This window comes from Moschus berezovskii, chromosome 10, assembly GCF_049115385.1.
Source record: "Moschus berezovskii isolate FMDL1 chromosome 10, NW_MosBer_1.0, whole genome shotgun sequence".
NCBI lineage: Eukaryota > Metazoa > Chordata > Mammalia > Artiodactyla > Moschidae > Moschus > Moschus berezovskii.
In genome coordinates this window covers 46,670,227-46,696,756 of record NC_142469.1, presented here as the reverse complement: position 1 = coordinate 46,696,756, position 26,530 = coordinate 46,670,227, and the positions used below count along the sequence as shown (strand labels likewise).

Genomic DNA, 26,530 nt, shown 5'->3' with positions numbered 1-26,530 from the left:
ATCTAATTTATAACTTACAGGCAACAAAGTTAAGAATGCCTAAACAATTACATTAGTTTAAGTACACAGTTCAAATTGGGTAATTTCTTAAAATCATTTCATAACTCTAGTTCATAATTTGAGAAATCAAGATTAAAATGTTCCAATTCAATCAGATAAACGTTGAACTATGGAAAGGACAAGAAAAAAATACTTTTTACACTATTTAAACATAATCCTTTATGATTCTAATGATAATTTTCCAAAATAACTAATAAAACAATCTAAAGACTTTAAAATATGCACATGAAACATACAAATGGAAAAATGATTTCTATTAATACATGAGCTCAAAGTAATGATATAATCTGGGCTTGATTTCTTAAAAAGACAATAGTGGCCCCTTTTCTTTTTAGCTGTAAACAACTTGCTGTATGACATGTAATGCAATACCATATTTTGGGAAATTTCAAACATTTATAATCCACGGGAAAAACACTCAACACGCCTACACTATTTTTTTTTAGGCCCACAATAGTGCAGTCTTTCAGCTACAAAGCCATAAGCCAGTTATAAAACCAGTACTTTTCCACTAGTTACTTGTGGGGCGGGGAAGGGGATGTGCAGCACTGCAAACATTAGGGTCTAAAATAAGATCATTGCAAGGAGTTACTACAACAGTTGCACTGCCAGCACTGTCATGGCAACAATGAACTAGCTAGGAGAATGCTCTTTTAACATTCAAAGCTAATCTTGAGTCTATTACCCATGGAAATGTACCAGATTTTCTTTTAGGCAGTTCACTAAAGAAATCATCTTACTTGGTAATCTCTTAAAGATAAGCCTTTTATATATCATATTTCCAAGATCACAGTCTAGCACCTTCTTGCAATCAGTTGAAATTTATAATGACGACATAATGAAAATTATGTGCCACAGTGAAACACAAAGATTCATCAGGATTCAAATACAATTTCAAGATGGGTCAGGACTTAAATAAGAATTTTATACGCAATTTAATAATACCTGAGAAATGTGGTTTCACATTTCACCCTGAAGGAAAAATAATTTGGAAAAGAAAATATTATATATTTTCATTATTAGGAAGCTTATATTAAAGTTTTATTCAGATAATGCAGTATAACAGTGAAAAGCCTAGACTCTGGAGTCTCATTGCCTGGGTTTGAAACCTGGCTCTTCTTCTTACTAAGCTACGATACCTTGGGCAAGTTATTTAATCTATCTGAACCTTGATTTTTTTTTTTCCTGATGCATAAAATGAGGATAATAATACCTACTCTTTGTGGCCACCTCATGCGATGAGTTGACTCACTGGAAAAGAGTCTGATGCTAGGAGGGATTGGGGGCTTGGGGAGGAGACGGGGACGACAGAGAATGAGATGGCTGGCTGGCATCACCGACTTGATGGACATGAGTTTGAGTGAACTCCGGGAGTTGGTGATGGACAGGGAGGCCTGGCGTGCTGTGATTCATGGGGTCGCAAAGAGTCGGACACGACTGAGCAACTGAACTGAACTGAACAGTGTGGTAAAGATTAAATGAAAAGGGTTAAGAATATATGAAGAGAGTTAAGAACTATGTTTCACATACAGAATGCCTAGCCTACAAAACTAGAAAGATTGAGATTGCTGAAGAAAAGATAACTGTGTTGATGTGTGGCAGAGTGTTGGGGGGAACAGGTATGGGAGCTCCAGAGGAACCTGAAAGACACCTGCCACACCCAATGAAGCAAATTCAAATCAAACATGGTACAAAATCTCTTCAAGCCTTGTTACTTCTGGGGTTTCTTTAGGGCAATGTAATCTTCGCTCAGTTACTCTGTTTCTAAAATCATATCAAGTTGTCTAGGCCAGGCCAGTTATCCGGCAAGAGTGAAAGGACTATTTGGGGGACTTTTTGGTTAATATCTCAAGTTCCCATTGAGGGATGCAGAGCAGGAACACTGATGGTGCAGCTTTAATCTCCTCAGTAGAGCTTCAAGGAAAGCAGTCTCTGCAGCAAACTTGCCTGAAGTATCAGACATGAATGGACGAGGCACAGAAGATTCAGTTGCTTACTGACAGCACTGGCATACAAGCCATCATTTGGTTTTCTATATTTTATATCCTTGAAGATACATTGGAAAGTCAAATGTTCCTAAGTGGAATAATAAATGAGCATGATCTCAGGGGAGAAATCCAGTTTCCAAGAGTGCTAAAACAATATTCACAAAACCCTTACCTTGGTTCCTAGAGGTGTTATTTTTTCTAAGGTGCTATTCTATAGGACCAAGGGCCCTGAAAGCAGGTTAAAACTTTTCCAGTGTCCCAGAGACTTGGTCCCCTAAAGGGCTGATGGTACCAGAGGGCTCAATTTCCCATCTCCTCTCCCCCAATCACACTGTGAGGGTAGATCGGAAGACTAATAGTTAATATTCACTAAGTGCTTACTGGGTTACAGTAAACATTGCACATGTTACCTCATTTAATCCTCACAACTCTGTGAGGGAACTGAGGCTTAAGGAGGTTATATAACTTGCCCAAGGTCACAAAGTTTGGCAGAGTAGGATTTACAGCCAGGTCTGACTAACTCCAAAGCTCATGGTTTTGACCGTTCTCTTCTATTGTTGTATAGATATTAAAGCAGAGGCCTTGGCAGTGAACTACCCGGATGACACATGTAACTGCCTGCAACCCCTCCCTACTGGTGCCATGCTGACACACTAGAATGGTAAAGAACTCCAAGGAGGGGATGGATGCCACAGATCTGCCTCGCTCATAAGGCAAACTAAGCACTCTTGGGTAAAGTGGAGGTCAGCATTAATCAGCTAATATATTAAAATTTACCATACAAAAGGCAATTAGAGGTGTAAATACGTGTGAACACAAAAGGTGGGATATACGACAGTTGATTACATAACAATCCTCAAGTAATGCCACTTTGGAGTTTGATTCATGTTAAAAGACCTAGATCAAGTTCATCATCTTCACCTTCATTATCACCAATATTCATCATCACCAATATCTACTGAGTACTTACTATGAACCAGGCCCAATTCTATATACTTCATTGTTCACTTAATTCTTGAAACTACCCTGAGTGGTACTGTTATTACCCACATACTGCAGACGAATAGTCTCAAAATTTATTTGTAATTAAGTTGGTACAGTATATTAAAGTTAACAAAATGCTTTACCAATATGATCTTTAATTTTTATAATCATATCATGAGGCATATATTAAAATTATGTCAGTTCACAGATGAAGAAACCGACTACAGAGGTTAATTTATTCATGAGTGTATAGCTAGTAAAGCACATCCCCAATCTTTAAACCTTCTGAAGTAGTATCTCTGGTCAAAGTGAAACCACTGTATATTTAAAATAGAGTATGAGAAAAGAAAAGAAAATCAAGGAAAAGAAAGTAATAGCTTCTCTTGTTTTTAAAGTCAAATTATTATTAAAATTAAGAGAAGCTTACAGCCTTTCCTCTGCTATGTCAAAAGATCGATAAGCGCAGTGCTTGGCATATAGCAGGTACACAGTAAATACCTCATGCATAAAATGAGAAGAAATCAGTCCCTAGGTTCAATGGTAAAATCTATACTGCCTCAATAAAATTTCAATTATTTCTTATACTCAGAATCTCTATCATCAGCAAAACTGAATGTAGATTTTATCCTTTAAGTCTGTCAAATTATGCATTACTTGTTAGATGAAAAAAGAGACACACCTTAATTTGGTGAGGTGTAATCACTATTAATGACTTTGAGAGATCTTATTTTTTGAGAAAGCCCATCTCCCTATCATTTAAATCACTTTTGAAAGGCTTTTCTTAAATATGTCCTTTAGTACCACTGAACATATCACCCTACCACTATTTTGCAAGGCTTGGTCTTTATCACATGATCGGAAGAATTTCTTACTGTGTTTAGGCTATGAATAGCATTTGAAAAATTACTCAGTTATAATTATAGACAGCTAACACCTGCCAACTTGCTAGAAAATGAAATCATGTAAAGTTTAAAGATGATTGTGCAATGCCTGTCAAACACTGAAGTGTCAAAACAGTAAATGCTCATTTTTACTGGTAAACTAAAATTCTAATTAGAGAAAGAATAAACTAAGTTTCTAATTAGACTTTACTGAACCATTACACACAGAACTGACAAATTATCCTAGGTAACTTTTTAAAAAAACATACATATATTTAAGTTAAAACACTAATACTATTCATTTAATGAATATGTATATATGAAAGTTTATTTGGGTAATAAGAGTAACAAAACTCACTTCATAAACATTATTTTCCTTCAGTATGGTTTAAAAGCTTAGGAAGTAGCTTGAAGGTATTTTATAAGTAATAATTTATAAACCTATGAAGACCTTTCCCTTTTAAAATAAAAAAAGAGTAAAATTTAAAGAAAGCATAACACTAAAAGTATCTCATTGTTTCCTAAGGTAATTCCATATTTCACTGCAATCGAATTAGATTCTTTTAAGTAATTATATAAGATTAGAATATGAGAAGACAATTCTTTCACAGCCAAATTTCACAAGTTTTTTTCATATAAACTTTTTATGTCACAAATGGTGACAGTCCATTAGTAGTGCACATGATTTCAGCAATAAAAATGCCTACTGTGAAAAGCCAATAAATGATCCTAGCAGTCATCCTACAAAAACTCCCTAAGTATCTTCAGTGAAAAAACACTAAAAAAAAACAAAACTGGAATTTTTTAAACCACATTTTTTTCTATACACAAATGTCATGGTAAATGTATCTTTAATAACATTAATTTAACTTGGTAGAGGAACCAACAGGAAAAAAAGCAAAGCATAAAATAATGTTTCCATGTTTGTGTGTTAATCACTAAGTCGTGTCCGATTCTTTACAACCCCACGGACTGTAGCCTGTCAGGCTCTTCCATCCATGGAATGCTCCAGGCAAGTATACTGGAGTGGGTAGCCATGCCCTCCTCCAGGGGGTCTTCCCTACCCAGGGATCGAAGCCGGGTTTCCTACACTGGAGGCAGATTCTTTACCTCTGAGCCACCAGGGAAGCCCCAATGTTGCCATCAGTTCAGTTCAGTTCAGTCGCTCAGTCGTGTCCGACTCTCTGTGACCCCATGAACCACAGAACGCCAGGCCTCCCTGTCTATCACCAACTCCCGGAGTTCACTCAAACTCATGTCCACAGAGTCGGTAATGCCATCCAGCCATCTCATTCTCTGTCGTCCCCTTCTCCCGCCCCCAATCCCTCCCAGCATCAGAGTCTTTTCCAGTGAGTCAACTCGTCACATGAGGTGGCCAAGTATTGCAGTTTCAGCTTTAGCATCAGTCCTTCCAATGAACACCCAGGATTGAGCTCCTTTTGAATGGACTGGTTGGATCTCCTTGCAGTCCAAGGGACTCTCAAGAGTCTTCTCCAGCACCACAGTTCAAAAGCATCAATTCTTCGGCAATCAGCTTTCTTCACAGTCCAACTCTCACATCCATACATGACCACGGGAAAAACCATAACCTTGACTAGATGGACCTTTGTTGGCAAAGTAATGTCTCTGCTTTTTAATATACTATCTAGGTTGGTCAGAACTTTCCTTCCAAGGAGTAAGCGTCTTTTAATTTCCTGGCTGCAATCAGCATCTGCAGTGATTTTGGAGCCCAAAAAAATAAAGTCTGACACTGTTTTCACTGTGTTTCCATCTATCTCCCATGAAGTGATGGGACCAGATGCCATGATCTTTGTTTTCTGAATGTTGAGCTTCAAGCCAACCTTTTCACTCTCCTCTTTCACTTTCATCAAGAGGCCATAGTGTGACTTAAATTTCCAGTTTGCCCACTGTAGGCAGTAATACCATTATCAAATATTCTGAAGAATCCTCAGGTGCCCCAGAGTATACTATGCCAGTGTCACTGAAGTACTAGGTCATATCATCAAGGTCAATTAAGGTCTTTCTCTCTTAATGTAATAAATATGGTCTAGAAAAGATGGGTCAAAGTAAATCCTTTTTTCCATTGACTTCAATTAAAAAGCAAATATTTTACCATGGTGTGAAAAAAATAGACTGATTTGAGAAACTGTGACAAAGAAGATTATAACTTGTGGTGAGGCTTGCTTGTATGAGCTGGACATACAAACTGCGTCCAGCGCAACTTTCATCTCTTTATGAATTTTAGGCACTTCCTTCCCTTCACCAGCATCTCCCCTGTCCTCCCACAAATTCTAAAATTTACCATGTCTCTGGTTCCTCCAGTACATGCTAATTTGCTACTTATAAACACTGTTTTTAGAATGAAATTATCTGTGATTAAAGGTCCATCTAATCAAGGCTATGGTTTTTCCAGTGGTCCTGTATGATGTGAGAGTTGGACTATAAAGAAAGCTGAGCGCCGAAGAATTGATGCTTTTGAACGGTAGTGTTGGAGAAGACTCTTGACGGTCCCTTGGACTGCAAGGAGATCCAACCAGTCCATCCTAAAGGAGATCAGTCCTGGGTGTTCATTGGAAGGACTGATGTTGAAGCTGAAACTCCAATACTATGGCCACCTGATGCGAAGAGCTGACTCATTTGAAAAGACACTGATGCTGGGAAAGATTGAGGGCAGGAGGAGAAGGGGACAATAGCGGATGAGACGGTTGGATGGCATCACCGCATCAATGGACATGGGTTTGGGTGGACTCAGGGAGTTGGTGATGGACAGGGAGGCCTGGCGTGCTGCGGTTCATGGGGTCACGAAGAGTTGGACATGACTGAGCGACTGAACTGAAGTGAAGACATAACACCAAATAAGGCTCTGATTACTAACACTTCATTAGACCCAAGAGTCTGCAGCTACTTTTTGTCACATCAAAGTTTCAACAAATCTTTAAATTGGCTGTCTGAGTTATTATCTACTCAAATAGTTAAAAGGTATTCTGCAAATTTCTAACAGCTTACCAAAAAGAAAATTAATATAACTCTAAAACAAAGACCAGCATATCTATTTGTTGTCTTTTACTCCATGAATGATCTGTACAGCACTTTAAGGGCACAAAGTGTTAAAGATAAAATAATTCTAATTAAGCTATTTTTTCAGGGAGTCCTCCTAATACAGATTATCCAAGACCTTAAATTGAAATCTAATAGGCAAACATTTAACATCCCATTTTCCTACCAAACACTACATCTGAACAAAACAACAACTATGTTAAAAAACTATTCTAAAAACTAATCATTCTACCTTTTTGTTTCTATGCTAGAGACCATTTGGGACACTAAAACAGGAATAAAATATTTGAAATCTGAAAACTTAAAAAAAAAAAGAATCCTTGTTAGTTTCAATCTTTCTTAAAAGTCAAAACAAAGAAAGAGGACAGGATGATTTATATATTTCAAGAGGACACTGAGCATAGAGAGCATAGATATTATTCACCCTGTAAGCCAGTGGCTAAAAAGAACACAGGCTCTTCCTTTTGTTTTCAAACCATTTAGGGAAAAAAGTTAAAGGTTTGCCTTCAATTTCTTTACATTTTTCATTCAAAGAAGTCCAGACAACCTGAGGATAGATAGTATTCTCCTCTGCGCTCAAAAGCAAAGAAAGTGATCAGAGATAGGAATAAGAGGAAGCATAGCGGAGAGAAGCAAGCCAGTAGGCTTTCTGAGGGAAAGGGATTGAGTTCTCAGTATATCAATAAAGTAAGGAAGGCCAAAAACCAGTGTATATGGAAGAGAGAAACTCAGTGAAGATACTGAATGAGCACTTTCATATCTGCCGTGATGCATAAGAGTCAGCATGTTTCAGATGGACTACCTTAAATGTGTGACTTTGATTAGTCACAGCAGTAAAACAGAAATAAAAACAAAATCTTAAAAGGCCAAATCTGCTTCCAGAATGTTCCCAATTTGTTATATTTCATAGTATCATTATAAATTAGTTATATTCCTAATCTTACAGAATCTAAATTATAACTAGACCAATGCAATATATTACCTAGTTAAATATAAGTTTTATTGACAGCCTCTAACTAAACCTATCTTCCATCCCTCTTCTTCCTCAAGAACAGGAATTTCTGTTCACATGATGGGGGCTCTCCTGGCTCTTAGAGGCTGGATGTGGATTAATCCAAACCAAAAACATAAATGCCCAGTTTCGCTGCCAGTTACTGGCTTGGTAAAGGGCATATGACACTGCTCAATAGAAATTGAGGGTTTCTGGGGAAAGTTTTTCTTCCCTGATAGATACACAGGAAAAAACTCTTTTCCTCTTAAGCTGAAAATGTTCAATGACTGCACATGGTGCATGGAACTGCTGTAGCAACCTTGCAACCATGAGCTAAGACAGCCCTTGCTACACTGAGCAAAGGTGAACAAAATGACAAAAGGCAAAAGGGTAATGTAGTTCAGCTAATGAATCAATCATTCAAGCTTGAAACAGCCCAACCTCCAGACTCACTATGTGAACAAGAGATTTATTAACCTCTATTGTTAAACCCACAAACTATATATTACCCAACGGATACCAACTGGATACTTCATCTGCAACTTTAACAACAATAAATGTGCACCATACCCAACAGTTAAAGTTTCATTTCTCCCTGGGCAAGTGGGGAGATGCTGGTAACAATCACTTCACTAAATGAAAATCTCCTCCATCCCACATAACAAAGACAAATACTCTGTTGCATGGTCTAAATTTTCTACCTTAAGCCAAGTTACTTTCAGACAATGTTCATTGCTGGCATACATATAAGAAAGTTTAAGTTTTCTTTTGTCATGGTACAGAAATGAGAAGGATCAAATGACTATTCTTGGAAAAGTGCTTGGCTATTTCAGATACTCCTTATGATGTTTTGATGAATATACACACACACATTTTCTCCCTTAATTTCATGCATCATAAAGACCATTGCTCACAGGTAGACTATATTTATAATGGGCCAGTCCGTTTCTCTGCTTCGGGAATCAAGCATATCCAAAACGTATTATAGGTTTAAATAAATAGCACAATTCCTTCTATGAGAACAGAAGACCTTCTTCAAAAGCAGGGAATAAATCTAATTGATCTTTCACTCCTGAGTACACTGCTTAGCAAAGAAGAGCTCTCAAAAATGTGTTGAACAGATTTAAAATTATGTTGACTTGAAATCAATAAACTGAGAACAGGAATACAAACAGAGAATGCTGCCTCTCGAAGTGCCCATTTTTACACGTTCAATCATTTTGAGTTGAATCCATCCTACCATCTCTCCCTGACAACATGACCTGTAGCAATTAAGGAATAGCTGCAAAAACTGCAAATACAGTTCAGCTTTTGCTGCTTACTAATGAACAACAGAAGGTATTATGGAACACTACATTACTTGGTTTCCCTTGTGAAGCTAGTGTGAGAAGTGAAGCTGCAGCATCGAGTACAGGCCAGATGATGCTAGGCATTAAGAAGTTTAGATTCTAACCTAAGGGATTTTCAGGAGGAGAGAAACATGGTCAGATTTCTGTTTTAGATAAACAGCTATGCAATTAAGTGGAGGATGGATAGAAAGGTGGAGGATGGGTTAAGTCTGGCAAAGTGAGAGATACCAATGTCAGAAGTAGAACGTGGTGTCAGGGGCAGAAATCCCTTTAAGAGTTATTTCTAATCAGATTTATCAAAGGCAACTTAATCTCAACCTGTGTAAAACAGAACTCATCACTCCCCTAAATTAACCTTCTACCACTCTTGTCTCCTGAAATGACTTAACTATTCACCAAGGAGTTTAAGCTAGAAACTTTAGAGCCATCCTTCGTTTTACTTCCTCGACTCCTATATCCAATTAAATACTATATCCAGTGGTTTCTAACTCCTTACCTACCTCCCAAACCTAGTCACCTTCTTGCACTTTGTCTACCACATCCTACTCCACCAGTTTTGCTTTGGACTAGTGACCAACCTCCTTACTGTTGCACGTTCAGTCTTGACCCCTGAAATCCATTCTCCAAATTTCTTCCAAAGTGATGCTTCTAATACACCATGTAGCATGTCACCATCTTGCTCAACGCCCCTCAGTGGCTTCTCTTTGTTCCTAGGATGACATCTCTAACTCTTAACATGGTCCTCTGTTCTCTGGCTCCTGCCTAAAAACAGTAAAAATTCCTAGCTTTATGGTGTTTCTTATTTGCTAGGCACTGTGCTATGCTTTGTAAGCATTATTTCATTTTATTCTCATTGTGAAGCCAGAACTATTCTCATCCTCATTCTGCAGATGAGAAAACTGAGTCAAGGAGAGATTATGTAACTTACCAAAGGTTGTAGAGTTAATAAAGTATTGGAGTCAGCTCTGACTTCTAAATATGTATTTAAACTTTCACACTCTCTTCAAACTGCATTACTTTCCACTACTAAATTACCTGATCTCTTTAACCATGAGGCCTTCACATATACTATTCCCTACAAATGTCCCCCTCACAATCTCATTTTTGCCTGGATAGTACTTATTCATTTCTGTTTAAATGCCATCTCTTCAGGGAAGTCTTCCTATATTATCTAAAATTACATTGTTTATTTGTTTACTTCTTTATGGTCAGTTTCCCTTCAGTCGAATGTCAAAATTGTTACCACTGATTCTCAGTTCTTAGAATGGCATTTAGCAGGGGTTCAATTAACATTTGTTGAATGAAGGCAGGAATGAATGATGCAGGGATGGAAAATCCCATATCTATTAATAGTAACTTCTATTCAGACTAAGACACAATATTTATTTAGTAGCTTTCAAGTCCCAGTGAATACTCTTGAGAACTTATAGCCCTCCTAGGGGAGAAAGACACATAAATATGTGATTATAACCCAATATAAGTAAAATGCCTGTTAGAATTTTGGCTGGAATGATGTACAATAGATGCAAAGATGAAAATGAAGTTATACCTTCATGACAGGAAAACGTCATAGTAGGATTCTTGATTCCTTTTGCAGAATGAATGAGTCTTAAAATACATATCACATAGTCCATGTATTTCCTTTATGAAAGGGGAGAGAGGAAGGACTTCCCTGATGGTCCAGTGGCTAAAACTCTGCATTCTCAATGCAGGGGGCCTGGGTTTAGGTCCCTGTTCAGGGAATTAGATCTCACATGCTGCAAGGAAGATTGAAGGTCCTGAGTGCCACAATGAAGACCCATGCAAAAAATAAATAAATGTTTTTTAAAAAATAAGAGGACAGGAGCATCCATTACATATAGGGAATTTTACATCTCCTTTATAATATTAATTTACTATAATAACACACCTCTGTATTATTATACCCATTTTATAGATGTGGAAATCCAAGCTGGTGCTGCTGCTAAGTCACTTCAGTCGTGTCCGACTCTGTGTGACCCCATAGATGGAAGCCCACCAGGCTCCCCCGTCCCTGGGATTTTCCAAGCAAGAACACTGGAGTGGCTTGCCATTGCCTTCTCCGGAAATCCAAGCTAAGAGAGGTCAAATAACTCATTCAAGGTTATACAGTATATTAATAAAGAAGGAGAATCTGAGCCCAGGTTTAATACCAGTACCCATTTACTTACCATTATGTCAGTCCTTTGACCTTGTAATCTCCAGAGTCTAATTACTTCAGTTTTCAATCTAACTCATAACAAAATTGGCTATCTGGTTTCCTGTTCTAGTAATTTTTAAAAGTAGCAAAATAAAGCATTCAAGAAGAGGCTGAAATGAAGAATACTGACAGCAAGGGAAGGAACAGAGAAACTATAAAAATTGAACACACAAATTCAAAGTGGATCATAGAGTCCTATACATACATTCCACCCTCAACTGTACAACAAACAGTACGTACTTGATACGCAAAATGATGACCCCATTATGAAAAAAGAAATGGTTCTTGTAGTCACTAAGATAGAGAAATAACTTTTGATGCTTAAAAGGGGAAACTTCAAGTGCTAGAATAATAATTCCTCTCTCGTAACTCTGGATCGATCCTGGGTGTTCATTGGAAGGACTGATGCTAAGGCTGAAACTGCAATACTTTGGCCACCTCATGCGACGAGTTGACTCACTGGAAAAGACTCTGATGCTGGGAAAGGTTGGGGGCGGGAGGAGAAGGGGACGACCGAGAATGAGATGGCTGGATGGCATCACCGACTCTGTGGACATGAGTTTGAGTGAACTCCGGGAGTTGGTGATGGACAGGGAGGCCTGGCGTGCTGTGATTCATGGGGTCGCGGAGAGTCGGACATGACTGAGCGACTGAACTGACTGACTGAACTCTGGATAAATGTAAATTGTAACGATTGTTTCCACTGTTTGTGAAAAGAAATATCCAAGATCTTAAAGAGTCTTTGTTTTAAGCACATTATTACTTTTCTGTTGCTTTAAACTGAATTCAAACCAGAATAGAAAAACTGTTCATCTTAGCTTTTATATATATATACCCAAGTAAATCATACATTTAAAAAACTTCGCATACCATTTCTTTGAACACATGTGAATTGAGTAATTTAGACAGAGAAACATAAAGAGCATTTTGACCATTCTTAATTTCTAAAAAACCTTATTCTTAAAAAAAAACTAATAAAAAAGATAAACTGAATATGTACAAGCAGAAGGAAAACTATAACAATCTTTTACAACTTAAATAGAAATGTATGTGAGAAAGAAAAGAATCAAACTTGGGCAAACACAGAGAAAGCTAGTTAAGTAATTGATCATAAGAGTCAAACACAGAGAAAGCTAGTTGAGTAATTGATCATAAGAGTCTATCAGTCACTCAACCTGGATCCAATTTTTCAATCTGCAGATGTCAGCTCCTTTACAACATGGGCTTTTATTATTTATAGCTCTTTCTTTCAGAAAAGAAAGGTTGCATTTAGGAAACAAATTCTGGGGTTTTTTGTTTTGTTTTTAAGAACAAGAGAAAACTGTTTCACCAGTTATCTCGAACAAGCTGACTAGGAAACATTTAATATCCTTAATCATTTTAGAAGCTTTTAAACGTGAAACTTTCCACATAGAACATTGTTTGTAACAATATGAAAAGCATACTGGCTACAGTTTCCAATAACATGTAAAACTGAATGTAAAGAAAAGCAAGTATTTACTTGTAATTAACCGTAATTTTCACGTATTTTTCCCAGGAAGAATGCATTTCTGCTAAAACTCTCTAGAAAGACAATACTTATTTAGTTGTACTTGAAAATTACTTTTACTTTAGTTCACCTTGTCCAATTTTAACCCCAAATTAAACGTTTTACAGAACGTTCTGAATTTAAGGTAATTCAAATTATAACAAACTTACTTGAAGCAATTATAAAGTGAATATCTGCAAGTAAACTTCACTGTACTAGATAAACAGTTGTACTTAAAATGCTCTTACCTGGACGCTCTTCAGGATAAACTCACTTTTCTCTCTCACATCTTTAAAGGGACACCTCTTAGAAAGCATAAGCAGATGAGCAAGAAGCTTATTCAGTCCATCCAAAGAGACCGCATTTGAAAGGCCGTCTGCTGGAACATAAGGTGTCTCTTTCACCAAACGAAGACACTCGGTTTTTCTCACAATGATTTGCCTAATGTTTTCCAGAGCTGTTTCTCTAGTAGTTGAATCTCTACTGCACAGTCCATCCCATCTCACTTCATTCTCTCCTTCAGCCATGACAACGGTGGAGTTTTTTCTTTGCCGTCTTCAGTTAACTTTCAGCATGCCCCCCAAAGCACTTTATATTTTTAAAACAAGAAATATAAGGATGAAATCAGAGAACTAGAATCGTCATGAAAAAGCACGTCTGGGTGACATTTGGAACCAGAAGCGTCTCTTCGAGCTACAAGACAGAGCTCGCCCTCTCCTTCTACCCGGAGGGGCAGTCTTCTGGCCAGAGACTGGAAAAAGAAAGTTGGCAAGTTGAAACCTTACAGAGCTGGCTTTGCTGCACAGCCAGTGTCGGGAAAGTGTTCTGCGACCCGTGGGGTCAGCGGATATCCTCACGTTGGGGAGCTGTCAAACCCGTGCTCTGCCCAAAAAGGCTGGTAACAGTTGAACGCGCTCCAGCCATTCGGTGATTTTTGTCAGTGCAGCCACGGTGTTCTCGGGAGCGTTCCCACCCCGCCCCTCCTCCGGCACCCAGTCCCCGCCTTCCGCAGCTCCTCCCTCCCGGCCGGCGCCGGCTGGGAAGGCTTGCCGAACCCCGGCTCGCTGGCCGCCACGGCCGGAGACCCTGACGCTCCCGGGGGCGGCAGCCTTGTGCAGCCGCTGTCTCGGTAGCGCTGGAGGAAAAGCGTCTCCTGCCCTGTCGGGTCCGAGTGCCCTGGGCAGACGCCGCTTCTGTTCCAATCCTTGCGTCCTCGCCCACCGCCCTCCAAGCCAGACGGGCACAGGGCAGCCCCGCAATGGGCCGCGAAGCTGGCGGAGCGGCGGGGCCCGCGGCGCAGAGCCCGCCCCTTCGCCCAGCCTCATCTGTGGGGCTCGGCCCAGAGGGCGGGAGCGGGGAGGGAAGATGGGGTCCTCACCCCCAGCCCCTCCCCTTTCTCCGCCCGGCGCAAACCAGGAGCCGCCCCTGCCCCTGCGCCCTCTTCCCCGCCCTAGTAGACGCGACCCGCGGTGGCAAAGCCATCGGAAAAAGCCCCGCCCACCCACGGGCTACCTCCAGACCCCAAGTCCGCGCGCGGCCGCCAACCGCTGCCGGTTGCTACGCAAGCGTGACAGCAATCAAGGCGCATGCGCATTAAGAGGTACTTAATCTGCGCCGGGGAGCGTTTTCTATCCCCTGGCGTTTGGCTTCTTTGGACCAAAAACGGGGGAAAAAGAAAGTAAGGGGAGGTTGAAGTGCGCTATCACAGACAACACAAACACGGAAAAGGAAGTGTGCATAGACGTACACCTGGAAGTGCCTGAATCTAAGTTTAAGGTCAGTCTGAAAATAAGAACGCTGTCTTTATTACGCCAAACCCCAGACTTAAGGAAGCAGGGCGTGCTCGCATTGACTTCTGGGAAAGGTAGTTTGGGTGTTGTCTGCGCCTTTCGTTTGCGACAGAAACTACAGCCCCCAAGAGCCACTGCGACATTGCCTTTGGCGGCCTGCGAGCCAACGGTTAGCCCTGACAAAGATTGACTGAGAGCGTCGGCTTGGTGAGCACTGTGGGCTTGGCTGCCACTTTTCTTTGACAGGATTTTTTCCCTTCCTCCATTTCCTCTGGGACTTTAGAAACCGAACCATCTAGGACTGTAAGCCTTAGTCCAGGGACTTCTATGAGTAATCTACCTTGGGCAGGACTAGTCCGGGTGCCCAGTTCTCCCGCGTCGAGGCGGGAATTTGAGAACGATCGCTTTCTTGAGGGTCGGAGGGTGCGGCGTAAGGCCAGACAGGAGGGATGCTGTGGAAACCGGTGCTCCACGCTGCTGCCTCTGCTTCCGCCCTGTCAAGCGGGCTCGCGCGTGATGGATTGGGTATCCCTGTGCAGTTGCGGTCTTTGTTTGCCATTGTGCGGGGGTGTTCTGTGCTTTACTTGCTGAAATGACATCCCAAGCCAGGCATTCAAAGAGAGCTGTCAAATCCATTTTGTATGAGACTAAAGGGGAAAGAATCCCTGGTATTCCTAAATATGAATTCTTCCAGGCCTTAAGGATACCGTATGAAAAGAATCTCCAAAATTTAGTATGTTTTAAAGATTCAGTCGTTTGTTTACAAGTTACCATTTGAATCATTCCTCTAGAGGAAGGTCAACGTTTGAAGGGTTGTCAGTGGTTGTTCAGTCGCTCCGTATTTTTGACTCTGCGACCCCATGGACAGCTGCACGCCAGGCAATGGACTGATAACCAAATTAGAGTTTAAGTGTTTAAAGTTGCAGAACAGATGTGTCTCTAAAAATTTAGCCTTGTTAGGTACTTAATATACAACAGTAGAAAAGACATCTAATTAATGGTTAAACACACAGTACACACATTAAACATACAGTACTATGACATATTATTGGGATGGACAGAAAAAAGATCACTTAGCCAAGTTTTGGAAAGTTAGGGAAATCTTCATCTCCGGGAAAGTGGCGAAACCCTGAGCGAAAAGAGAGAGAGGTAATTTCAGGAAACTGCAATAAGCCGAGGTCATACATATTTTGAAAGAGATAGCTTTTTGTATATTGATGTATTTTCAGGCAACAAGTAGAATGGTACTGTGAATTTTCCAGATGGTTTCTGAAAGTGACCTATCTTTGAAAAGAGTTCTGATGAATTGGTTTAGTTTGGGAAGCCTTCAACATTCTGAGATTACTGGTTTAAATCAAAATTTTTTAAAAAAGAGAACTTACGAGTATGGTTCAAAATCCAAAAAAGCTGTTTTTTTCTTTTGTTTTTGAGGGACTCATCCTCCTTTGTCCAACCCACAAAGGGTAGGGTAGTTTCTTAAGTCCAAGTCTCCTTTTTACTGTGTAATTGAATATATGATCTCATTCATAGCTGTGGTTTCACCACCACTTATGACTCTTAAATGTATGGCTCCATCCAGCTTTACCTTTGAACTTTGTTATATGCATCTCCAAGATAGGTCTTGGATAGCTCACAAGCACTTCAAACTCAGCAAACTCATTAAAACCAAATGCATGGTTATCACCTCTGATTGTTCTCCAGTGTTCCATATTTCACTTTAGGGTAACTCCAACCACTTGTGATGAAAATTTGAAATCTAATCTTTATTCTTGGTTTCTTAATGTGCTTCTGCCTCACTGTTCCTCACTGTTTAGACTGTTCATTGAACCCAGGGTAGGCAAGGTGCAAGCAGGAAAGCTGGAAGAAAGCTCACGGAGCCATAGAAACTGCAGACATGTTTATTCTCTCCTGACTGGCATAGCAACTATAACAGCAGACACACTGGATTCTCTCATGGTTGACCCAGTGGACACAGCTATAATGTAGCTGCAGCGGCTTTTCAGATGGAGCTTATATATGTTTACAGAGCAAAGGTGGCTGGTGGCCAAGCGGGTACATCTTGACGTGCATGCGCAGTGCTGTAAGTGATCTCAGCTGTTACATAACCATATATTTAGGAAACATGGGGCAATAGCCAGAGGCCGTGGGGGCAAGAGAGCTTGACCACCACCGTCTTAGTTAATTTGCTCCTACACCTTCATACATGTGTAGCCAAATTATTGTTAAGTCTTATCAATTTTATCTCCCAAACACCCTTCAGGGTGAAAATTCTGACATTAACATTTTCTTCCAGTCGTTCAAATATTTAGTAAGTTCATTCTGTGAGGTACTGTACTCAGAGCTGGAGGTGATTTGCAAAAACTGGCACAGCTACTGTTCTTGCTTGCTAACACTTTAGAAGCAGACATATTTCAATCAAATTATCACATTAACAACTGTAAAACTACATTTGTAACTTACTAACTCCAGTACTTTTGCCTGGAAAATCCCATGGACAGAGGAGCCTGGTGGGCTACAGTCCATGGGGTCGCTACTAGTTGGACAAGACTGAGCGACTTCACTTTCACTTTTCACTTTCACACATTGGAGAAGGAAGTGGCAACCCACTCCAGTGTTCTTGCCTGGAGAATCCCAGGGACAGGGGAGCCTGGTGGGCTGCCGTCCATGGTGTCGCACAGAGTCGGACACGACTGAAGCGACTTAGCAGCAGCAGCAGCAGCAAGTAAAGGGGAGAAGGCAAACTTTTATTGCTAGTAAATTGTAGTGTTCATCCTCATGAAATTGATTTTGCTAATAATTTTTACCATGTTCCTACATATCTCATCCTGTTACAAGATAGTCACATGTTTTTATAGTATAGAGTAGAAGATGGGGCTTCTCAGGTGGCCCTAGTGGAAAAGAATCCTCCTGTCAACGCAGGAGACACAAGGGATGTGGATTCAATCCCTGGATTGGAAAGATCCACTCCAGTATTCTGGAAAATTCCATGGACAGAGGAGCCTGGTGGGCTACAGTCCACAGGCTCGCAAAGAGTCCGGCATGACTGAACACAAATTGGAGGATATGTAGAGGAGTTCCTGCTTTAAATGAATAGTACTCTAGTAGGAAAAGGCTGACTGGTTGTACTCCAATAGGAGGCCTTCACTGTGAAATTCATTGATGAATTAACTGTAAAAAACCACCGCTCCTAAGTCGTGGTTTTTTTTTTAAACAGGTATACCTGTTTTTGTTGTTCTTCACAAGTAATGCTTTTTTTTTTTTTTAAACAAATTGGACATTTATAGCAACATTGTTTTGGGCAAGTACATCAGCACCATTTTTTCTACAGCATTTCATGTCTCTGTCACATTGTGGTAATTGTCGCGGTATTTTAAATCATTATTATTATATTTGTTATTCTGATCTGTGATCAGTGTTTTTTAAATAAATTTATTTATTTTAATTGAAGGGTAATTACTTTACAATATTGTATTGCCATACATCAACATGAATCAGCCACGGGTGCACATGTGGCCCCCCGTCCTGAACCCCCTTCTCACCTCCCTCCCCATACCATCCCTTTGGGTTGTCCTAGAGCACTGGCTTTGAGTGCCCTGCTTCATGCATCAAACTTGCACTGGCCATCTGTTTTACATATGGTAATATACATGTTTCAGTGCTATTCTCTGAAATCATCCCACACTCGCCTTCTCCCATATAGTCCAAAAGTCTGTTCTTTACATCTGTGTCTCTTTTGCTGCCTTGCATCTAGGATCGCCATTACCGTTTTTCTAAATTCCATATATATGCGTTAATATACTCTATTGGTGTTTCTCTGCCTTACTTCACTCCGTATAACAGGCTCCAGGTTCATCCACCTCATTAGAATTGACTCAAATACGTTCTTTTTTATAACTGAGTAAAATTCCATTGTGTTTATGTACCACAACTTCCTTATCCATTCGTCTGTTGATGGACAAGACATCTAGGTTGCTTCCATGTCCTAGCTGTTGTAAACAATGCTGCAGTAAACACTGAGGTACATATATCTCTTTCAGTTCTGGTTTCCTCGGTGTATATGCTGAGCAGTAGGATTGCTGGGTCATATGGCAGTTCTGTTTCCAGTGTTTTAAGAAATCGCCACACTGTTCTCCATAGTGGCTGTACCAGTTTGAATTCCCACCAACGGTGTAAGAGGGTTCCCTTTTCTCCACATCCTCTCCAGCATTTATTGCTTGTAGACTTTTTGATGGCAGCCATTCTGACCAGCATGAGATGATACCTCATAGTGGTTTTGATTTGCAGTTCTTTAATAATGAGTAACGTTGAGCATCTTTTCATGTGTTTATTAGCCATCTGTATGTCTTCTTTGAAGAAATGTCTGTTTAGTTCTTTGGCCCGCTTTTAGATTGGGTTGTTCATTTTTCTAGTATTGAGCTGCGTGAAGTGCTTGTATATTTTGGAGATTAATTCTTTGTCAGTTGTTTTGTTTGCTATTATTTTCTCCCATTCTGAAGGCTGCCTTTTCACCTTGCTTATCGTTTCCTTTGTTGTGCAAAAGCTTTTAAGTTTAATTAGGTTCCATTTGTTTATTTTTGTTTTTATTTCCGTTACTCTGGGAGTTGGTTCATAGAGGATCTTGCTGTGATTTATGTCAGAGAGTATTCTGCCTATGTTTTCCTCTAAGAGTTTTATAGTTTCTGGTCTTAAATTTAGATCTTTAATCCATTTTGAGTTTATTTTGTGTATGTTGTTAGTATTCTAGTTTCATTCTTTTACACGTGGTTGACCAGTTTTTCTAGTTAAAAACTAGTTGACCTAGTTTCCACTTGTTAAAGAGATTGTCTTTTCTCCATTGTATATTTTTGCCTCCTTTGTCAAAGATAAGGTGTCCATAGGTGCATGGATTTTTCTCTGGGCTTTGTACAAGGCTTCTAAGTCTTGTCCCCTTACACACACAGTCTTGATAAGTGCACCAGAGTTTCTGAGATACACATGATCGATGAATTTATTCGGATGCCAAATTATTGATATACTTTGAGATATTTGTCAAGTAGATAGCATACTGGTTTTCTGACTAAGGGGTTTTCTCTGTAGGAAAATTATATGAGAAATCACCAGGTTGCTTAGGAGCTTAGAATCGGAACAAAGGAAATTAGATATATGTTGTGGTCACTTGATAGCATTAAGCTATGAGAACCTCTACAGCAGAACTTGAGATTCCAGTTTTTGCCTCTGTAGGCTGCTTTTTCCATTCTTTGACAACTCTTCTTTTTGATGAAAACATTCTGTCTTTAAATATATTGAAACATTTATATTGTAACCTAGTCTCTAGTCTTGGAGCCATTCTGTCTCTATAAGCCACCTTTGCTTATATCTGCTCTGGTCCATTATGTACAGATTGTTTAGCCTTCAGAGGGTAATCTTATTTCTAAGTTTTCATAGGCCCCATGTGTCATATGGGGATACATTTTGAGCTCAGCAGTGAGGTCTGAGCTAGAGATGTATATTTGGAAATTATTAGAATATTTTGTTTTATTTTGCTTTTAACCTACCATGTCTATGTGCTTCTGTGTTTCAGGCACTCTGTTAAATGCTTTGCACATATATTATTTTACCCTTGCATAGCTTAAAAAAAAAAAATGCTAGAGTTGATCCAAAGCTTACTCATAACCATTGTGTTGGTGTTATACTCTAACCATGGGAACAACTCAATTGGCTATGGTGAAAATGCAGAATAAGAGCCAGGATAGTCTGAAACTGGGCTTCCAAGGTGGCTCAGTGGTGAAGAATCTGCCTGCCAATGCAGGAGACACAGGAGACATGGGCTCGATCCCTGACTCTTCCTTGGAGGAGGAAATGGCAAACCACTCCAGTGTTCATAGACAGAGGAACCTGACAGACTGCAATCCATGGGGTTGCAAAGAGTCAGACATGACCGAGCATGACACAAGCATAAATGAGAGTCTGAAACTAACCAGAGAAAAAAGAGAATAACCCAGAAATGGGCAACCAGGAATTTGCAAATTTCGAGAAGAAATGACTAGTCAACTTGTAGAATGCTACTAACATTCCTAGAGAGCTAAAATTACTGAATGGTTTGACAGTAGGTAGTCCCTGTTATCCTGCAGTGTATGCATCTGGCATTTATTCCCATATTCATATTGAATTATTAATATTCAATATTGAGCTCAAGAAATATTGAGCTTTCCTGGTGGCTCAGCTGTAAAGAATCTGCCTGTAATGCAGCAGACACAGGGGATGCGGATTTAGTCCCTGGCTCGGGGAGATTGCCTGGAGAAGGAAATGGCAACCCACTCCAGTATTCTTGTCTGGAAAATCCCTTAGGGTCGCAAAGAGTTGGACACGACTGAGCATGCACGCATGCGGAATTGAGATAAAGATTGATTGACTTGGGATGGCCTATAGGGTAAAACCATAACAGCTCCCTGAATATAGGAGAGTCTCTCCTAAAGGACTGGCATTTCTCTTGTTCAGCTTTTCCAAAAATGTAGGTTCCAGATCAGGAAACTACAGCTTGGGTAAAATGATCTAACTAGGTGGGGATAGGTAACCCTGGATCCTTCTGGGCTTCTCTTTCCTAGGTTTAGTCTTTAAGGAGGGATTATGGTAAGCATGGATTCTTATTCACCAGTTCTGGGTAGATCAGGAAGTATCATAGAATAGGGCCTAAAAACCCCAGAGAGAAAAATCCTAACTTTTAAGATTCACTGCCTGATTTCTTTTTTGATGTCTGTGTTTTCTTCTCTTTTATTATCTTCTGGCCTTGGTAAAGTTTTATTTAAATATTGTAACTTTATCTTTGCTGTATCAAGATATATAAGGGAGTCATAATCGTAGATCTAACAAGGCACGAGCATTATAAGGGGAGCAACACTCTTCTCCCAACAAGGCCAGTGAGGAGGGACAGTGATATTGAGATCTCCAAGGGGAAAGTCAATATTGAAGACAAGAACTGGAGCTCATGGATTTAACTCATAAATTTCCCTTCTGCGTGTAGAGAGTCTTCTTTCATTGTCAACCTTAGATCTCAGTTTTATTTATTAAAGAAGGCAATGCCATTTTCCTTCATCAGTTACATCAGTGACCTTCATTGTTGGGGAACGGAGAAATGAAAGCCCAGTATTTGCATTCATTTGTTCAGTCAACGAGGATTCAATCCCTGGATCAGGAAGATCCCCTGGAGAAGGAAATGGCAACCCACTCCAGTATTCTTGCCTGGAAAATCCCATGAACAGAGGAGCCTGGTGGGCTACAGTCCATGGAGTCGAAAAGAGTCAACATGACTTAGTGATTAAACAGCAGTTCAGTATTTATTGGAAACCTAATATGGCCACACTCTATGTTTGGCACTGAGTATACAGCAGCATGGGCTTTCCTGGTAGCTCAGCTGGTAAAGAATCGGCCTGCAGTGCCGGAGACCCCGGTTCAATTCCTGGGTTGGGAAGATCCCCTAGAGAAGGGATAGGCTACCCACTCCAGTATTCTTGGGTTTCCCTGGTGGCTCAGTCCAGAGAGTTGAAACTTTCCCCATAATACATAGCTAATAAATGGCAGGCCCAGGATTGGAATCCATATCTATCTGCCTCCTGATAACTGTTCAGTTCAGTTCAGTTCAGTTGCTCAGTCGTGTCTGACTCTTTGTGACCCCATGAATCACAGCACGCCAGGAGTGGTAACTTTTTTCTCATTGCAGATTTTTTTTCTTTTTTTTTTTTGGTCCTAAGCATAGAGCTCAGGTACCAACTTAGAGCTCAGACGTTCGTTCAGCCTTCCCTGAAGGAAAGCTTTCTGAAGTGCCACCTCATCAGTTCCAGTTGTTTAGCCTCTTCTTTACAGTTGTGCTCAAAATGAAAGAATCATAACTTAAGCTGAATTCTTTATCCTTTATACCCTTATTGTGTTTAATATCGCACTGTCAGAAAGCCTTGAGGGTCTTAACTTTTAATAGTAGCCCAGCTCAAGCTTTAACAGGGCTGAATTAACAACTCCTGATATCCATCACAGTGTAGGTTTTGAATTTTATCCATAAAAACAGATTGCAGCTGTGGCCTGAGCTCTTCTTTTTTTGTGTAATTTTTGGCAAGCCTATTGGTCTTTCTGGGCCTCAGAGACTTTGGCTATAAAATGAGGGGAGTTGGACTATGTATTTTTTCTTTTTTTCTTAACAAAGTTCATAATTTGCATTAGGGTTCACACTTGTACATTTTATGGATTTTGATGAATGCATAATGTCATTTGTCTATCATTGCAGTATCATATAGAATAGTGTCACCACCCTAAAAATTCCCTATGCTCCAATCTTTTCACACTTGCGTCTCTCTCCTTGAATAATCTGCAGGAGACCTGGGTTCAATCCCTGGGTTGGGTAAATCCCCTAGTAGAAGGGAATGGCAACCCACTACAGTATTCTTGCCTGGAGAATCCCATGGACTGAGGAGCCTGGCGGACTACAGTCCATAGGGTCGCAAAGAGTCGGGCGTGTCTGAACGACTAACACTTTCTCCCTCCCTGAACCCCCTGGCAACCACTGATCTTTATACTATCTATATAACTTTGCTGTTTCAAAATGTCATGTGGTTGGAATCATACAGTACGTAGCTTTGTCAAACTGGCTTCTTTCACTTAGCAAATATACATTTAAAGCTCCTCCATGTTTTATCATGGCTTGATAGCGTATTTATTTTTATCACTGGATGATATTTCATTGTGTCGTTGTAGTTTATCTATTTGCCTGTTGAAGGACATCTTGGTTGCTTCTAGTTTTTGGCAGTTATGAATAAAGATGCTGTGAACATTTTGTGCAGGTTTTTGTGGACATAAGTTTTCACTTGGGCAGGTTTTTTGTGGATATAAGTTTTTATTTGGATAAATAACTAGGAGCATGATTGCTAGATTATATGGTAATCTTATGGTTGTTATTTTTGTTCAGTCACTAAGTCATGTTTGACTCTTTGCGACCCCATGGACTGCAGCATGCCAGGTTTCCCTGTCCTTTACTATCTCCCAGAGTTTGCGCAAACTCATGTCCATTGCATAGGTAATGCCATTCAACTATTTCGTCCTCTGTCGTTCCTTCTTCTGCCCTCAGTCTTTCCCAGCATCAGGCTCTTTTCCAGTGAGTTAGCTCTTTGCATCAGGTGTCCAAAGTATTGGAACTTCAGCTTCAGCATCAGTCCTTCCAGTGAATATTCAGGGTTTATTTCCATTAGGATTGACTGGTTTGATCTCCTTGCTGTCCAAGGAACTCTCAAGAGTCTTCTCCAGCACCACAATTCTAAAGCGTCAGTTCTTTGGTTCTAAGGCTTTTTGTGGTCCTATTCTCACATCCGTACATAACAACTGAAAAAGACCATAGCTTTGACTACATAGATCTTTGTTGGCAAAATGATGTCTCTGCTTTTTAATATGCTGTCTAAGTGTGTCATATCTTTTCTTCCAAAGAGCAAGCATCTTTTAATTTCATGGCTGAAGTCAATATCTGCAGTGATTTCGGAGCCCAAGAAAATTAAATTTGTCACTGTTTCCCCTTTTCTCCTATCTTTTTGCCATGAAGCGATGGGACTGGATGCCATGATCTTAGCTTTTGAATGTTGAGTTTTAAGCCAGCTGTTTCACTCTCCTCTTTCACCTTCAGCAAGAGGTTCTTTAGTTCCTCTTTGCTTCCTGCCTTAGAGTGGTATCATCTGCATATCTGAGGTTGTTGATATTTCTGCCAGCAATCTTGATTCCAGCCCGTGCTTCATTCAGCCTGGCATCTTGCATGATGTACTCTGCACATAAGTTAAACAAGCAGGGTGACAATATACAGCCTTGAAGTACTCCTTTTCCCAGTTTTGAACCAGTCAGTTGCTCTATGTCCAGTTCTAACTGTTGCTTCTGGACCTGCATACAGGTTTCTCCGGAGACCTGTAAGGTGGTAAGGTGGTCTGGTACTCCCATCTCTTTAAGAATTTTCCACAGATTGTTATGATCCACAGAGTTAAAGGTTTTAGTGTAGTCAGTGAAGCAGGTGTAGATGTTTTTCTGGAATTCCCCCCCTTTTTTTTTCTCCGTGATCCAGTGGTTGTTGGCAATTTGATCTCTGGTTCTTCTGCCTCTTCTAAATCCAGCTTGTACATCTGGGAGTTCTCGATTCACGTACTGCTTAAACCTAGCCTGAAGGATTTTGAGCATTCACTTTGAGTATGTGAAATGAGCACAATTGTACGTAGTTTGAATGTTCTTTGGCATTGCCTTTCTCTAGGATTGGAATGAAAACTGACTTTTTCCAGTCTTGTGGCCACTGCTGAGTTTTCCAAATTTGCTGGCATATTGAGTGCAGCCCTTTTACAGCATCATCTTTTAGGATTTGGTATAGCTCAGCTGGAATTCCATCACCTGAACTAGCTTTGTTTGTAGTAATGGTTCCTGAGGCCCACTTGACGTCACACTCCAGGATGTCTAGCTCTAGGCCACACCGTGATCACTTATGGTTATTAGCTTTGTAATAATTTCCCAGCTGTTTTTGAAAGTGACTCTTCCATTTTTCATTCCACCAGCAATGAATGAGAGTTCGCCTTCCTTTACATCCTTCTCACCATTTGGTGTTTGTTATTGTTTTGGATTTTAGCCATTCTAGTAGGTGAATAATGATATCTCATTTTAATTTGCAATTACCTAGTGAAATATGATGTTGAGCATTTTTAATATGCTCATTTGCCACCTGTATATCTTCTTGGTGAAGTGTCTGTTCAGGTCTTTTTAAAGATTAGTGTTAAAACTGATTGGTTTGGTTTTTTGTTGTTGTTGAGTTTTAGGAGTTCTTTGTATATTTTGGACACAAGTTCTTTATCAGATATGTTTCTCAAATACTTTCTCCCAGTCTGTGGCTCATCTTTTCATTCTCTTGCCCGTGTCTTTTGCAAAGCAGAAGCTTTTAATTTTAATACAGGCAAACTTGTCATTTTTTCTTTCGTGGATTATGTCTTTGGTGTTGTATCTAAAAAGTCATTGCCAAACTCAAAGTCACCTAGGTTTTCTTCTATGTTACCCTCTAGGAGTTTTATAGCTTTGTGTTTTATGCTACAGGTTGTATGTTTGGAGGTAGAGTGTTTTTGGTGAAAGATGTAAGAATCAGACACAACTGAGCAACTTTTTTTTTTCTTATAAGATCTGTGCCTGATTCTCTTATATTTTTATTAATAAAGTTACTTCTGATCTGAAATTATTCATTTTGATCAATAATATTAAAAGGTGACAGAAATTTAGAAAGAAAAAATAATGTGCTGAATCTTTACAACTATGTAAGTTTTGTTCTTCCAAAGTGTTCCTTGAGCAAGAGACTTGAACTCGACCCAAAGATGGGGTCAGGGAGAGCTTTATCTGGAACAGTCAGGAAAATGGACTAACAGCTCCATTTCAGTACTCTAGTGTTATATATTGTTAAGCTGGCTGAGTGGTGTATGTGCAGATTGTTTGGAAAGACTGCCTACAGTTAGGAATATTTTGCTTCAATCAAAACACCCTGTTATTTGTTCATATTGAGATTTCTTTGCAACTTTGCCTAGTCTTCGTTGTTTAGTTGCTAAGTTTTGCAACTCCATGGACTATAGCCTGCCAGGCTCCTCTGTCAGTGGGATACTGGAGTGTTTTAAGGGTGAAAAGAACATAATTCAAATCAGTCTTGTTTTAAACAGATCTTC

General features: G+C 39.9%; 2 protein-coding genes across 5 annotated transcripts in view; one reads left to right on the top strand and one right to left on the bottom strand.

The window, feature by feature from the left end:
* Positions 1-14,106, bottom strand: part of SESN1 (sestrin 1) — a 114,984-nt gene extending 100,878 nt beyond the window's left edge. For both annotated transcript variants that reach the window (XM_055433538.2, XM_055433540.2), the window contains exon 1: positions 13,305-14,106. In XM_055433538.2, coding sequence (XP_055289513.1) covers positions 13,305-13,583 — 279 coding nt within the window. In that variant the 5' untranslated portion in view covers positions 13,584-14,106. The remainder of the gene's footprint in view (positions 1-13,304) is intronic.
* A 420-nt stretch (positions 14,107-14,526) lies between these two features.
* The window catches only part of CEP57L1 (centrosomal protein 57 like 1), a 73,938-nt gene continuing 61,934 nt past the window's right edge, over positions 14,527-26,530 (top strand). Inside the window, exon 1 of one of the 3 annotated variants that reach the window (XM_055433543.2) lies at positions 14,527-14,656. The gene's annotated coding sequence lies outside the window, so the exon portion shown is untranslated. The other 2 variants (XM_055433542.2, XM_055433541.2) reach the window with 2 other exon arrangements.